The sequence below is a fragment of the Leptonychotes weddellii genome, chromosome 10 (genome assembly GCF_054177405.1).
Source record: "Leptonychotes weddellii isolate Sample4059 chromosome 10, ASM5417740v2, whole genome shotgun sequence".
Taxonomy (NCBI): Eukaryota; Metazoa; Chordata; class Mammalia; order Carnivora; family Phocidae; genus Leptonychotes; species Leptonychotes weddellii.
In genome coordinates this window covers 113152209-113169320 of record NC_138378.1, presented here as the reverse complement: position 1 = coordinate 113169320, position 17112 = coordinate 113152209, and the positions used below count along the sequence as shown (strand labels likewise).

At 37.2% G+C, this 17112-nt stretch overlaps 1 protein-coding gene across 5 annotated transcripts in view; it reads right to left on the bottom strand.

The window, feature by feature from the left end:
• NBAS (NBAS subunit of NRZ tethering complex) overlaps window positions 1–17112 on the bottom strand; it is a 310311-nt gene that overhangs the window by 126800 nt on the left and 166399 nt on the right. For all 5 annotated transcript variants that reach the window (XM_081797179.1, XM_081797175.1, XM_081797176.1 and 2 more), the window contains 3 exons: window positions 16858–16971; window positions 14345–14502; window positions 13494–13583 (listed from right to left, as the gene is read on the bottom strand). In XM_081797179.1, the coding sequence (XP_081653305.1) occupies window positions 13494–13583; window positions 14345–14502; window positions 16858–16971 (362 nt within the window). The remainder of the gene's footprint in view (window positions 1–13493; window positions 13584–14344; window positions 14503–16857; window positions 16972–17112) is intronic.

Sequence of the window (17112 nt, the reverse complement as noted above, 5' to 3'; positions counted from 1 at the left end):
TATGCAAACCAAGAGCATGAAATAAACAGCATGGCCAACTGGAGGAAACCTGAGCGAGTCAGAGAAGGTGCAGACGCTGACACACCAGGGCAAGGGGCAGAACACCAGGATGGAAGGAGGGAGAGGGGACTGGAGCAAGAGCTCCACTGACCAGCCCAAAGCACTTCTGCTGCCGCCCTGACAGATGGGAAGCCACTGAAGGACTCTAAACAAAGGGAGTCGCACAATCAGATTTGTGTTTTAAAAATATGACGCCAGGCACAAGAATCCAGTTAGGAGGTTGGTGCGTTAGTCCAAGTTTAAACTAATCAGGGGCAATTTGAATTAAGATCATAAAGGGTATTTGTCTACCTGAATGAATACATTAAGTGTAAGTGTTTTTATTATATCTAATCCTTCTAAAAGTGAGAAGGGCCGGAGGTAAATCAGATAAGCAGAGAAATCCAACTTTCTAAGAAATAAAGTACATGGTCACCAGGTGGGTCTTAGGGAAGAGCTGAGAGAAAGAAGACAAGAACAGAAGAAAAGTCAGGAACATAAGCAAATGTTCACGGTCAGTTGAGCAAGGTTAGATGCAGTGGGGGTAAAAATGAGCAACACAAGTTACTGAGGAAGAATGAACAGAGGACCAGGTCCACAGAGAGGAATAAGAAAGATCTAGAGACCTTTTTTCCCCAAGAGCAATGTCTAGTAGAAGTCCTGTTTATAATATATAAGAAACATAATGGCTACCATTTGCTAAACGCATACTATGTGTCAGGTACTGAGCAGGTGCTTCTTATGTTCATTCCTAAATTTTACAGTAACACTGCAGAGTAGGTAGGAGAACGCTGTAGATCCAGTAAGTGGAATATGCTGCCCACAGGCAACTGGCCTAAGGGTGTCTCCTGTCTTCTTTTTATTTATTTATTTAAAGATTTTATTTATTTATTTGAGAGAGAGAATGAGAGACAGCACAAGAGGGAAGAGGGTCAGGGGGAGAAGCAGACTCCCCGCCGAGCAGGGAGCCCGATGCGGCACTCGATCCCGGGACTCCAGGATCATGACCTGAGCCGAAGGCAGTCGCTTAACCGACTGAGCCACCCAGGCGCCCTGTCTCCTGTCTTCTTGACCAGGTCTGGCTATCGAAATGTGTGGCCCACTTGTTTTTCATAGGGTTCTGACATAATATTACACACACACACACACACACACACACTTAAGGTCATTTATTCTTCTGTGTTATAAAACTAAAATCTCATTAAAGATGGCTTGAAAAATTCATAAGATTAGGAGAAAAAAAGACAGTACTTATTCACAATTCCATGATACAAAGACAATACTGCCAGTATACATTCTCCCTTCCTGTCTTTAATCCAGGCTTAAGAGATTTTTCTATAAAACCTTTTTATTCAAGGATAAGATATATTAAAAATGTGTACACGTAAGTGTACAGTTTGATAAACTGTAACAGAGGCAGGTAATCAGCACTTAGTAACAGACCACCACACCAGCATCCCAGATACGGCCTTCGTGGTCACTTCCAGCCACTCCCATGGCCGAGATAAATGCTCTTTTGACTTTTGGCAGCATAAATTAGTTTTGCCTATTTTTATACTTTATATGAATGGAATTATGTCCTCTTTTGGGTCTGATCCCTATCATTCAACATAAATTCATTCATATTCTTGAAAGTAGTCAAAGATTATCCAACTCACTGTTAGTGCAATGCTGTTACATTGTTAATGTAACAGTATTATACAGTGTGGACATATCAGAACTTATCCTTTTTTCTGTTGATGAGCACTTGGATACTTTGCAGTTTGGAGCGAACACCAACAGTGCCACCCTGAACATGCTAATAATTATCTTTTGGTGAACATATGCATTTCTGGAGATAAGGATTACTTAGATAGAGAGTATGCATCTGTCCAGACTTAGTAAATACTGCCAAACATTTTCTAAAATGGTTATACTAACTGAACTCTAACAAGCAATTACAACAGTTCTGGTCACCCACATCCATGCCAACACTTGGTATTACATTTCTTTTTCCTTTTAGCATTACCAGTGAGTATATAATAGTTATCTCTCTGTGGTTTTAATTTGTATCTCTCTGGTGACCAATGAAGTTGAATAATTTTTTATGTATATATTGGCCATTTGAGCATCTTCTTTTGTGAAGTGTCTGTTCAAGTGTTTTAACATTCTTCTGTCAATTATCAGTTTTTTTTATTCACTTGTAATTCTTTAAATATTCTGAATACACATCCCTTATTAGATGTAGAGATTGTGAATATTTGGCAGATTATCTTTTTATTGTTTAAACGTTGTCTTTTGATCAATAGAAGTACTTAAATTTTAAATTATTCCAATTTATCAGTTTTTTTATTTTATGATTAGCATTTTTTTGTATATTTAAGAAATCATTGCCTACTCCAAGGTCACAAGGACGCTCTTCCATATTTTCCTTGACATGTAATGTTTTTACTGTAAGTAAAATCCTGTTATGACAGTGTACTACCCCCTCTCCTACGCACCTGTATTAGATGCATCCTTCTAATGCACTTACCATAATATATTGATATTTTGATTTTTTTTTTGTTTTTCTGTCTTCCCAACTAGACAGTAGCTTTTCAAGGGTAGGGACTATGTTTATTCATTACTATATCCTCAAAATATGTGACAATCCCTACCCTGTAGTTTGTGTCCGTAGATCCGTGCGAGAAGTCTGGTTTTCTGCCTGTCTGAGGACACGTTTTCTAAAGCCTAATATGTTGCTCCTATAGTATCTAAATGTTACTCAAATAAGATTTCATGCCACACTTTCAGATCTTGTTCACCTTTAGAATGTTCTTAATCGAGAGGGTATATTGAATGATTTGAATGTCATCAACTAATCCAACTAATCCATAAACCAATCCATTTAGTGTAGAATTAAAAACATAAACAAGGTAAGAAATATCGCACTTAAACACAATGCCACTTCACTCAGAGGAAAATCAAGTCAGCTGAAAGATATCAAAAAATATAGGCTATAAAACAATTATTCCATTTCATAAAATGAACCTAAACTTTATTTATAGTTCATATGGATAGGTTAACTCAAGATAGGAAATTTAAGATACATAAAACTTAAAAGTCTGTTTCAGAAGATAAATGAAATTCACATGCTCAGAAATGTACAAGATAAAAGGATTGTAAGAGAGTCCCCTAATGAGAATTACAAAAGATAAAGTAAAATAAAAGGCTCATTTGGGCCACAGAAGAAGCATCAAACTTGGGGACAATGTAACAAGATTATACTGTAACTAGAGAAATTAATGAGGAAAATAGTTTTCATTCAACCACATGTAATGGGGAAAGAAAAGAGAGGTTAGGCAAAATTTACTCCCTCAAATGATTACTACTGGCACTTTTTATATTCATAGTTCCACACTGCTAATTAATTTAGAATGTGCAACAGCAGAAACAGATTAGTCCCCCAAACCAAATCAACAACTCCCAGCATAAAATTTAACATGAAATCTCATTAATGTTAAGTGTGTTACACAGCTCAAAGGTTAACTTACTAAGCATTAATAGTATCTTTCAAATTCTACAATAGACACCATTACTGATCAGGTTCATAAGAACAAGAATAGCTCCCCATGTCACGCTTGGCTTAGAGAAACGATTCTTGCTGATCGATTACTATAATGAATAATCCATTTTGGAGTTGCTTTCTCTGATGTGTGCTAACACATAGGTTAATTTCTGAGAAATCTGTTTGCCCACTATAAACTGAGTTGGTGGTACACATAAACTTGGTAAGGATTACAAAGAGCACTCAAACTAAACTCATCCACTATCCCTTCTCCTCCAACAGATCTTTAGATGATCCAAAGCTCTTCCCTGTACCTAACACTTACAGTAAATTTCACCCTGAACTCAAAATATTAAGAATGCAATCTTTATCATGGGTGATGCCACTCTTAGAAGTATCTGTCAGAAGAAGCAGTAGAAAAATGCCCCATGGAATAAATCACTGACTATAAAGTCTGATTCTGCTTTAGTTCATCCACTAATTAACAGGCCAGGTTACAATTTAGATGTTTTCACCTTTGCAAGTCATGAACCCCTATACAATTCTGATGAAAGCTGTAAGTCCTTTCTCCAGAAAATAGAATGCACATACATGAACAAAGTCACAAACAGACACACACACACACACACACACACATAACACCAAATTTGACACACGGTATCAGAGGCTTTGGGAATCAAACCCTTCTTGAATCTCCTAGCATTCTTGTACCAAGACTAAGAGGCATATAGTTAGGAAAAATAGAGGTATCTGAAGTATATTTTTATTTTCTTTCACCATACCCAATTTTTAAATAACATTTGATAAATGATTTGCAGTTCTAAATGCATCCACAAAATAAATTTACTAAACACATACTTCTGGCATGCCTACTATGTTTAAGACCCAGTGCTAGGCAACAGAGTTACCATGATGATTAGGATATTGTCCCTGCTCTCAAAGAACTCATAGTACATTAGGAAAGAAAGGCAAATAGGAAATTTGCTTTATTTCATCAATGAACTGAGAACTTATCAAAATGGACCCCATTCAAATATTCCTCCCCTTATAGTAACAGAATTTATCCCCACCATCATATCTACATCTTAACCTTTGTCATTTATTTTATTCACATATTCAACAAATATATTTGACATTAAGTATAACAAGGACACACTGTTCTAGATACTGAAAATAGCAGTGAACAAAACATTGCTCCTGCCACAAAGATCTCCCCTTACATTCCAAGAAGAGATAAGCAAAAAATAAATAGCATGTCAGAGAAGTATATCAGATCAACGATAGGATAAGAGCTAGGAAGAAAAATACAGTGATGTAGAACTGTGTATGCAGAAAGCAGGGAAGCTCTCACTGAGGACACAGTTGAGCAGAGACCCGGAAGAAGCAAGGACAAGTCATCTGTTTGTATATGTGGGAGAACACTGCAGGTAGAACTCAGCAAGCACAAGGATCCAGAGGGAGAACTTGATGGGAAAGTTTCAAGAATAGCAAGAAGGCCAGTAGGACTGGAGTAGGCTGAGCAAAGCCAGATTTGGGGGAGAGAGGGCAGAGGGCAGGGCAGGAGAGAAGAGATCAAGTCAAACAGCTAGTAGGGAAGACAGATCATGGGTGTCCTTGTAGGAGGGACATCATAAAAATTTAGTCTGTACTCTGAGGAATGTGGCACGATCTGATGTATTCTTAAAGAATCACTCAGGCCGCCTTGTTGAGTACAGACTGTCACAAGGAAAAGAGCTCAAGCAGGCGGACAAACAGAACACCACCATAAAACTCTAGGTGAGACACAGTGATAATTTAAACCGGGGTGGTAGCTGTGGTAATAGTAAAATATGGCCCAATTCCAAGTCCACTGGGAAAGTGGAGCCAACAGGATTTCTTGACAGACTGTGTTATATAGGACAAAGAGAAGAAATGAGGATGACAACAAGCTTTATGACCTAAACAACTAGAAAGATGGAGCTGCCATTTTCTGACATAGGATAGAGCACAGAAGGAACACCACTGTTGGCCCAGGTGGAGCATGAGATGTTAAAATCAGTGGTTCACTTTTAACACACTGAGATGGATGTCTGTAAGAAAGGTAAGTACAAATGTTAGGTTGGCAGCCATACATACAAGCCTGGAATTCAGAAGACCAGGGCTCAAGCTATAAGCAGGGAATCATCTGTACAAAGTTGATATTTAAAGTCATGATAATGGGTGCAATCATTTGGGAATGAGTATAGGCAGTGAGGAGATTTAAAGACTGAGACCTGGGGTATCCACCACTTAAACTGGGGAATGAGAAGGACCAGCAAACACGATGAGCCTAAGCGGCCAATGAGGTATAAAGAAGACAAATAGGTTGTCCTGAAACATGTATCCAAGGTCACTGGAAGGTCAAATAAGATAAAGACAGATTTGACCCATGAATTTAGCAACAAGAGGTCACTGGTGACCCAAACACACAAGCTGTTGTGATAAAACAGGGAGGAGAAATAGGCTCATGGTGAGTAGGCAAAAGGTAACCGGAGAAAAAGAAGATGGGGCCACTGCTAGTAGAAACAAAGGAGTATAGGAAAAGTCCCCCAGGACAGTACATGTGAGCCCCTCCGGGGCCAAGTGGTCCTATCACAAGGCCTCCTTAAAAGGAAAGGAAACTGTTGAATCTCCCAGATTTCACTAAGATATGCTATTTTTGCAAAGTTATCTTTTCAAGTGGATTCAAATAGCAAGACTAATTAAAAAGTAAAAACCGTATTCTTTGTTAGAAAAAGAGTCAAACGTAAAGACAACAAAACACATATATTAGAAATGCATGAGCCCTATGAAGAAAGGGCAGGATGAAAGAAAGAACAAGGCCTGGAATACCAATGGGGGTGCGAAAGGGGGCAGCTAACCTAAGCCCTTGTGAGGAATGGAAATCTGCGATATAGATCCTCCAAGCCAATTAGAATGACAGGACGCACACTCCTGACCATCAAGCTATGGACTGAGCCAACGCATTATCCTACAAGCATGCCAATGAGCAGAGCACAGCCTCCTTCGGTCAGCTCTCAGAGAGGAAACATGACACACTGACTGAAATGCCTGAGTGTTTTGAATCGTGTTAGCGCCGTGCTATCATCCAGGACTCGGACATCACAGATTACCATAAACTCAGTCTCCCAAAGAAAACATTCCTCAGACAATGTTATCCAAAAAAAAAAAAAATTAACGAAGACCTAGTCTGTTCCCAGTGATGTGCTGGCATCACGAGAGTAAAGAAAGCACAATCAGCACTTACACAAACTTACGGAGGCTACGCCACAAGAAAACAGGAAATTCTCCATCTCTGGAGCTCAATTCTACCACTCTATCCCAGAGCAATGCTAATATAACTATGCAAAATGTGTACATAAAACGCTCAGTGCAGCTCAGTCTAAAATAGAGGAAAATCGAACACAATCTAAATGTTCAAAAACAAAGTAAAAGATAAATAAATCATTGTATGTGCATCAAATGACCACTAACTCACCCTTATAGAAATGAGAAAATCATATATCCATGAAAAATAACATTATATGAAAAAAATAAGCTTCAAGTTAATATATGCAGTATGACTCCATATTAGTTTAAAAAATAAAATAATTCTTCATGAGACAGACAACAGTTGCACAGAAAATCTGTTTATACTCAAAAAAAAGTCTGGAACATTTTTTATAAACTTAAAAAAAAAAAATGTTTACCTCTAAGCAGTGGGATTCATGTTATAGGTAGAAAGAACTAAGAGAAGAAAGAACTTATATTAACGTACTGTTGATTAAATTATTTCATATTTTAAAGTAGAAAAACCAAAGTTACCACAAATTTCCATGTACTTCTCAAAAGTTAACAAATGTTAACATTTTATCACAGCTGTTTCACATTTCATTTTTTTTTATTTTCAGGAATAAAATACGCCAAATAATGTCAATTATCTGAACCATGTCTTCTCCTAAAGGGATTGCTAAAATAAAAGCCTACATTAATTTTTGTAATTAAAAAAAAATTATGAATTCCAGTTAAGATGGAGAAATGAACCCATGTTTCAGTGTGCTCACTCTGCTCCAAAATACTGAGGATAATTGATGAAAAGAGCAGAAAGGCATTCAAGTTCAATGGAGTTCAACATTTGGGGGCTCAGAATTCCGGTGCTGTCAGTGGTTACCAGGTGCTCCTTTTTAGAGGATTGGGAATCGAAAGGATCCCCTGTAACAAGATCAGACTCACTGCCTGGGACTATATATTTATATAAAACTGCAAATCTAGAGAGATAAGAGAACTAAGACAGGGCCCAACTCCCTCACTGGCTCCATGCTTTTATTTCTCATATATCCTCAACATTACAAGAGGGAGTCCCATGTCAAAAGCTACTATAGGTTGGGGCGCCTGGGTGGCTCAGTAGTTAAGCGTCTGCCTTCGGCTCAGGTCATGATCTCAGGGTCCTGGGATCGAGCCCCGCATCGGGCTCCCTGCTCCGCGGGAAGCCTGCTTCTCCCTCTCCCACTCCCCCTGCTTGTGTTCCCTCTCTCACTGCCTCTCTCTGTCAAATAAATAAATAAATAATCTTTAAAAAAAAAAGCTACTATAGGACATGGTTCTAGACTGAAGCACCAAGGGTTCAAATTGAGGAAAACCACAAAACTACAGAATCCTTAGACACAGTCTAGGGAGCTAAAAAGTAAACTGAACAGGGTGGCTCAACAATGAGCTTGAAAACCAAAATTCCAGTACACCTAGGGAAAACAGACAGTAAAGTGATAATTGTAACAAAATTCATTCCAGATGAAATAGTTTCCTTTAAAATTTCAAAATATTAATGTGTCCTTGTGAATACCAAACATGAGATTTAAAATCCTTCCAGAAGGAATAAGCTATTATAAAACAGAAAACAATAAAACAAAATAAAAATCATCCCACTGAACTAATTTTTATGTACGGTAAGAAATTCTAAATTCATCTTTTTATATGTGGATATTCCTCAAACGTATAGTTATTTCACTTAAAGTGGCTTATTTTTACTTACTTATCAATAAATATAAGAGCTAAAACTCTAAAATGCTTAGAAAAAAGCATAGGAATAAATCTCCATAACTTTGAGTTAGGCAGCAATTTCTTAGCTACAATACCAAAAGCAGAATAGCAATAAAAGAATATTGATAAGCTGGACTTCAGCAACATTAAAAGGTTTTGCACTTCAAAAGCTATCATTAAGAAAATTTAAAAACTCAAGTCACACAGAGAGAAAAATATTTTCAAATCACTTGAGAAAGGACTTGTATCCAGAATTAGAAAAACAAAACATCACCACAACAAAACTCTTACAGCTCAATAAGCAGCAGCACATAAAAAGATGCTCATTATCATTACTTATTTGGAAAATGCATACCAGAATGATAATGGGATATCACACACATCCCTGAGAATGGCTTTCATCAAAAAGCCAGGTAATAACAAGCGTTCATGAGAATGTGGAGACACAGGAATCTAAATACCTCCTGGCAGGAAAGGAAAATGGTACAGTCCCTTTGGGAAACAATTTGGCCATTTCTTCAAGTGTTAAACACATATATACATGCAATTAGCAGTTCCATTCCTACATACCTACATGAGAAATCAAAGCACATTTCCATACAGAGACGTGTGCACCAATGTTCAAAGTAACAAAACTGGTGAATGGAAAAAGAAATGGTTGTCTCGGGATGCCTGGGTGGCTCAGTTGGCTAAGCGACTGCCTTCGGCTCAGGTCATGATCCTGGAGTCCCGGAATCGAGTCCCGCATCGGGCTCCCTGCTCGGCGGGGAGTCTGCTTCTCCCTCTGATCCTCTCCCCTCTCATGCTCTCTCTTTCTCTCTCTCTTTCATTCTCTCTCTCTCAAATAAATAAAATCTTAAAAAAAAAAAAAATGGTGGTCTCTGATACTGAAAGACAACTGCCATTTTGCTCACTTCTAGATATTTCTAAACAATCCTTTTATAAATCCAAAATCACTCTATGTTTAGCCCATGCCCCAGTTCTAAATATTAATTAGTCCAGTTATATAAATCTATATAGCCACTTAAAATGTTCATAACAAGTTTTCCCACAGTGAAAATGATTTTTTAATGGGAACCTTATATATAATCCATTTCCAAATCCAATTAGATTCATCTGGGGGAAAACACCATTGGCTAAGTGATACAACAAATACTAGCTAAACAAACGTTAACACACTCTAAATGGTGGAATACTGCTACATCTAAAAAACATAATAACCAACATTAATAAGAAACTGGAAGACTGTAATTTTGGTAGTTATTCAAAAAATATACATTCTGTTCTATTTATAAAGTAGTATCTTGTTCATGGGGACAAAGCCGGTAATCTTCAAACTTGTCGGCTCTACTTGAATGAATGCAAATGCTTCTGTGAAGCAATTACATCTTTACTTTGCTTGGATATATAAATAAAAATTATTATTTTCACAAGTGAGTAATGAAAGTCTTGAGCATTAAGCAGATTACACATATAGTCAGCTCTCATTTACGGTTATAATTTAATGTGGTTATTGTATCTACTGTTAATGTGTAACACACAGCACCTTACAGCTAAGCACTGTATTTTAATCTAATAATAGTAGCTATAATATTCTGAAATGTGCTTCAAGAATCAAAGTCATAATGTATTCATTGAGGGTTTGGATTTGCACTTCATGAGATCTAGATTTCTTACAACTTGCTGAAAAAGGACAAAGACAAGAAAGCTTTTAAGGAGCTACAAAAAAAAGGAGAAAGGGAAAAAAAAGAATCATTTGGAAGAATTCCTTTTCCTTGCTAAGTAGAACATGTAAAGGACGGCTGGTGGTCTCCTTCATTTACTAAAGAGAGTAATGGACTAATATGTGTCCACTTGCAGTGACTGACACAGCATGTCCCACTCCAAAGAAGCCACTAAAGGGTCAGGTTGACACTTTCTAATTCATTGTAGAAGGAGAAAATAGGAAATCCAAAAGTCACAAAGGTTTTTTCCTGGATTTTATAAAGAAGGATGGGGATTCAGAATAAGCGTATGGAGCTGAACTCAGCAGAAACACTTTTCAATTCTATGCTGAACAGAGAAATGATACACCCCTTATACTGGCCAAAACATAAAAGGATCTCCAATAGCCACATATATTTGAATTAAATTGGAAATTCCTTTTATTTTTATGCTAAAATCTACTTTCTAACTAATTTTTACCACAGACTAATCTTTACACAGTGGAAGTTTCCAACTGAGCTTTATCAAACATTTCCTAGGCGTTCACTATGTGACAACCACTCTACAGAGAGTACAAAGATAAACGATATGCTTCCAGTTACCACACAATACCAAAGCACACCACACAAGAGCTGACACAATGATGTGAGAGTACATGGAGGATAAAGAGAAATAGTTAGAGGACTCAAGGAAAACTTTCCAAAGAAAATGATACTTCAGATGGGATCAAGGGGTAAGAAAGACGACCAGAGCACAAGGCAAGAAAGGCGGCAGTGACAGAAAGAAAACTCTAACTAAATGACACCAAAGGTGTGACAAAGCTAGAGAATGGTGGTGATTTTGGTAGGACTGGAACCCAGTGCATGTTTGGGAGGCATGAAAGGAGATGAGGCTAGAAAGAGCAAGATGAGATGTGGCTGAATCAGTGGGGAGGGACCAGAGGCTCAAAAGACATAAAACTTGGGATAAAGAAGGTGCCATTGAAAGTGAGTCTTCAACTGGACCTTGAAAGATGGCCAAAGTTGGCCAATTTTAGGGACAGCTGGCCAATATAAGAACTGCTCTGTATCCCATAGAGAGAACACCACAGAACTTAATGTGCTTTCAAATCCAGTGAAAAAAACAAACCAAGAGCAATCAGTATGACTACAAGTCAAAACATGCCAAAGACAAAACATGTCCACAACACTCCAGGCCCCTAGAAAATGCTATGGCTTCCATCCAGAGAGAATGCAACAATAACAACAAAGTCTACTATCTCAGCTGATGGCAGAACACAATGCTCCATTCCGTGTCTGATCTCCCACAACTGTGATATCCATCTGGTAGCCAGTTGCCTCATGTGCCTATTTAAATTTAACTTCATTAAGATTAGATTTAAAAATGATTCCTTAGGTGCCCTAGCCATATATCAAGTACTCAAGAGCACATGTGACTAGCGGCTACCATACTGAACAGTGGGGATACAGAACATCTCCCTCACTGTAGAAAAATCCATTGGTCGGTGCTATCCCGAAGTCATCATCACAGAAGAACAGGAGAAAATTCCTTACGGACAAAAAAGTCACATTACAAACAACTCTGAGAACCTCAGATCACTCAGCACTGAACTAGGGTTACAAGAGTATATTCAATATGTTTGTCAAAGTGAATTTTAATATAAAAGAATGAATTACGGAAATGGCATAGACATACGTATTCCACTATGTGCAAAAACTAAGTATCTCTGCAGTAACTCCGTTAACAGATTCCACAACTGAAGCTTTGTGTCACACTTCCAGAAGTAACAATATAGTACACAACCACAAATGAGTTTGGCAAAATGGATACAGCCAACTAAAAAAGAAAAAAAAAAAAGACTAGGTGCAGCTCACTCATCACAATAGACATCTCCCCATATGAATGACATTTCACATTTTGAAAGTGAAAGTTTATCATTTAAAGGAATCCTGTGGAAAACCAATCTATAAAGAGAATTACCATCTTTTAATTGACCTAATTAGAATATTTATGTTGTTAGAAATAGAGAGTGAAGTATCATGGAGAGTGAAATGCCACAGAGCCAATGCTGACCAAAAGAAAGTTTTCAGGGGGTACGTACTCCCTCCTTTCTCTCCCAGGATGAACTATCCTGAGACATGGACATACTTAAGTGGTTCAGACAAACTTCATTCACAAGAATCTCAATAAGGTGAGGGAAAAGGAGAAAAATCCTATAGAAAATGAGCAAGAGAATTAAACAGGTACCTCACAAAAGAGGATCTCTCCTGAGCTAATTCCATCTCATTAATAATGAGAAAAATGCAAATCAAGACCATAAATAAATATCACTAAATACTTAACCGGTAAAATTAAAAAAGAAAAAAAAAAAAAACTAACAATGCCGAAGTGCTAAATTGGAATAAATGGCAATCCCAAACACTGCTGTTGAAAATGCAGTTGGTAAAACCACTTTGGAAAATCATTTGGGGTTACTGACCGAGGTTGCAACTATGGATATCTGTTAACATCCACTTCCAGAGCTGGGGAAGTAGATGCTGGAGACAAAGTTATGACATGTGCATGAGGGACCTGTACAAAGTGATGACACAGCTTCAGTTTTAGCCAAAACCGAACAGACACCAATGCCAATCATCATTGGAATGGATCAACTGTAGAATATGCACACTGCAATTAATTTCTCCACACCAGTAACAATAAATAAAACTGCACTACATAGAAGAGTGTGGATGAATCTCACAAACGATACGGAGTGTAAGCTATTTCTATTACGTACAAAAACAGGTAAAATTAAACTATCATAATGGGTGAGGTATGTGATGGATATTAAAATTCTTTAAAATAAGAACAAAAGCCACAAAGACCTGGTGTCACGACAGCGGTGATCTCTGGAAGGAGAAAGAAGGGCTAGAAATTAAACTGGGAGAGGGTGTGTGGGGACCTGTGGAAGGCTGGTCATACACTATTTCTCTGGTGGTTTCATGGATACCCTCTTTGTGATAATTTATTGAGCTGAACACTTTTGTGTACTTTTTTTTTTTTATATGAATGTTGCATTTCACGAAACACACAAAAAAAGCTTAAAAGAAAAACAGTCTCTCCATCCCTGTCCACAGGGCCAGGCGATTCCCAATTCACTTCACTCCTGGCCAGGTTTTAAACTTCCCCCCGCCCCCCAAGACTAACTCACCTCTTGTTGCACTTTACTAATTAATGGTGAGACACTGATACTCTCCCCTCCTTCTGGGTGGATCTGGAAATTCACTTTTTGATAAAGAATCTGGAAAAAGAACATGACACAGTATGAAGGAATTGTGGTTTTAAATTCATCGCACTTCACAATGTAGATTGGAAATTTAAAAATTACTCTTTTGAGGAAAAAATTGCTATTTCATAATGAACACTTTTTTGGGAACAGGCTTACTTCAGGACTTCCTGGACAGCTTCCCAGTTTCAGAACTGGGAACCACTGGTGGAAAAACTGGTATACAACATATTGAATGACAAGGACATGAAAATGAGAATTCCAGAATCTCTTCCTATATTCTTATATCCTGTATTGATCCCTTCCTATATTTTTGCAACAAGAGCATTAATCCACCCTCAGGCAGATTTATCCTGTGAATTTGAGGAAATTCAGCATTTCCTCAACCAAAACTCTTTCCTCTGCCATTTCCAAAGGGCCTCTAAGGGATGGTGTCACCCCTGGTTTTAACTCCTATGGTTTCAAATATATTTTACATGATCATTTCTTATGTTTTATTCTTGACAACACTAACTTTCCCCATTATATTCAATAATTTACTTCTTAATATGAATTCCTGTTTTTCTCATACTTGCCTTGTACCCTTCCTTCCTTACCATAACAACACTATTTTATATCCTAATATCTTCAAATCCCTTTTCACATAAGTGACAAGCTATTTTTCTTCCATAAATTAAAATTCTATTATTTTAAAAAATGATCACAGATCTCAGATCCACACACCCAACAAAATACATTTCATACAGTTCGAGATTTACTTTCCTGGGAACACTTACTTCTGTCTGCAGTGAGCTGCTAGCTGCCAAAAGTAGTTCAATGCTGCTAGGAGGGCAGTGTGTCAAAGCAAAAGCCATGAGCTCCTGACGAGTGGCCAAGTCCTGGTAACTTTCTGATTGTCCTAACTGGCTACAAACATCCCAACTCTTAGAATAACCTGCAAAATCGGCAAGCAAAAACAAACTGATTTTCACAAGAAAAGTCTCCAACCTAACATGAGAAATCCAATGGCTTTCTGCTCAGGTCTTGGGTTACCAAAACGCAATCGTGGTCATTAGCGATACATAACATTTTCATAAGCAGAAATACTTAAGGATCTAAAATAGAAAAGAAATATTAGGCTGGTTTATTATGCAGAAAGTTTAGCAATATTCCAGACATGTTTTTCTGATATACTCTGCTTCATTTTAGAACACCTGACAATAACTACAAATACTCTACTTAGCTTTGACGTTGAGTAAAAAGCTGGATATCTGAATTCGGAAGACTTGAAGGTATGGCCCAACACGCTATTTAGCACTTGTGTGAGCTTGAGAGAGTTCCAAGTGTCACACTTCTTTTACTACTACAAAGGGACAATAATAATGCCTTCTTCACTGAGTTGCTGAAGATTAAATAACATTTCTATTTAAAAGCACTTTGTAAATGGCAAAGTGTGAGAAAAGAAAAATTATTATAGGCAGCTACATAGAACCATTCACTTTATAGAAGACAGAGATCCAAGGACAGAGCAATGGCTACAGTCAGCCCTGGCTCCCAGCAGAGATCTTTGTCCTCCACAATTTTATACTCAGATTCTTAAAATTTATTTTTATGTGTAGTTGAAGGAGTTCTAGTGTGAAAGGGTTTTGTTTGTTTTTTCTAAGTACTAAGTTCTAGTTCGAAAGGGTTTTTTTTTTCTAAATACAAAGGCCTTGGTCCAGAATAATTTCTCTAAATATGTAAAGTAAAAATCCAGGCACTACCCTTATGGGAATAAAATTCTTACAAAGCTCTCTAAATAATTTTAGAGTAATTCACTGTTTTTTCAAAAACATCATAATTATTCTGAACTTAATGTTACAAAGCCAATATTGGTTAATATTAAAATTGGCTTATTAGTTAACACTAACTAATACTAATTAATATTAACATTAATTAGCTAACACTATTTAGTTAATATTAATAGCAATTGGTTAATATTAACATAGTATTACAGAATGTAGCTCTTTTATGAAATTGATTTTCTAATGCTGAAGTTATAAAGCATTGAGTTTTTCCCCCAGAGCTTTAAACATTTTCATAGATGTCCTGACAAAGATTCTCTCCTTGACCAAATATTGGTCAGGCTCCTTTGAAACCTCTTCACATCTAGGCCCACACCTTGGCCCATGCCGGCTGAGCCTGTATAGTCCAGTGTTGGCAATAATCCTACAAAGTCCATTTACAGAGAATCTTCCACCCTTGATAACTGATAACTGTTGATATCTGATCAAATTCCTCCTCCCTCATCCTCGCAATCTGAACACCCAGGCCTGCCTTCAGCAAGAATCCTGTTAAGTCAGGTCAGCAAGAACCCACTAAACTTGATGTCTCATAGAATTTCCATCCACCGACCCCTCACTATGCTCCTTGGCTTTAATCCCCAGCTGTCTTTTCTGTATTAGGAGTTAAGTCTGATCTCTCTCGCCTATTGCAATAGTTTTAACATCTACTGCAAAAGCCCTGAATAAAGTCTTCCTTATGATTTTTAAGAAATGTCAGAATAATATTTTTCTTTAACAGTATACATACAAAAAGTGCAAAACTCCTAAATGCACAGCTCCATGAGTTACCATGAGGTGAAGCCCTACATTTTTAACCGCTCGCTATGAAAGCACAGACAGTAGGTAAAAAGATTGCTTGGGCTTTCATATATTCAGACACAGCTCCAGAAAGCAGATCATTTAGTACAGAGTCTATGATAAGGCAACATCACTTCCTACCCCACAGGGTAATACGTTCTTTCATAGTGAGATTATGCCACAAAAAAATCTGATCTTCCAGAGACCTGACTTTGAATTTCCAAATAGAAAATTTTAGGATTGCAAACTACTTCCTATTTTCTCAACATCAGTTTGAAAAGTACTATGCTATCCCTTTAAAAACAATTAAAAACTAGAACTATTAACTACTCACGAATTATAGATACTTCAAAATGTTTAAATTTTCTTTTATATAACAAATACATGAAGAGGCATTAAAATATTTTATATAAAATTGTTCTTAAAATAATGAGCATATTTTTAATAGGCAATAGAAAGCAACCAAAATCTCAGCTAAAATATAACCCCTAAGCCTATTAAAGTACTTACATTAATATACAAGCACATGGTCTACATACTGATCAGGGCTCATAAAATGTTTCTCATGTCTTTTGAAGAAAATGTGGCTGGCTTCCCAACCAGGCCAATTGATTTGAGAACAGATCTTTTCCATTATTCATCATGTAAAAAGGACCTGAGCCAAGTGTTAAGTAATTTGTCTCTTTCACCTGTGGCCATCAGCTCCTGACAATGCACACTGGCTGCTTTGTAGTCATGGAAACGAAGTGCTTGCTCTACTAGAAGGATCAGAACCTGTCCACGCCTTTCTTCTGGGTCTTCACCTGTAAACACATGCAAATGACTTAATGATTATGGTAGCATCAACTGATAAAAGAGCTCATTAACATTGTGTTTCAAATTAATTAAAAAAATAAAAGGTAGAGATTAGACTGATTATTGAAAAAGATTATAGGACAAATGTC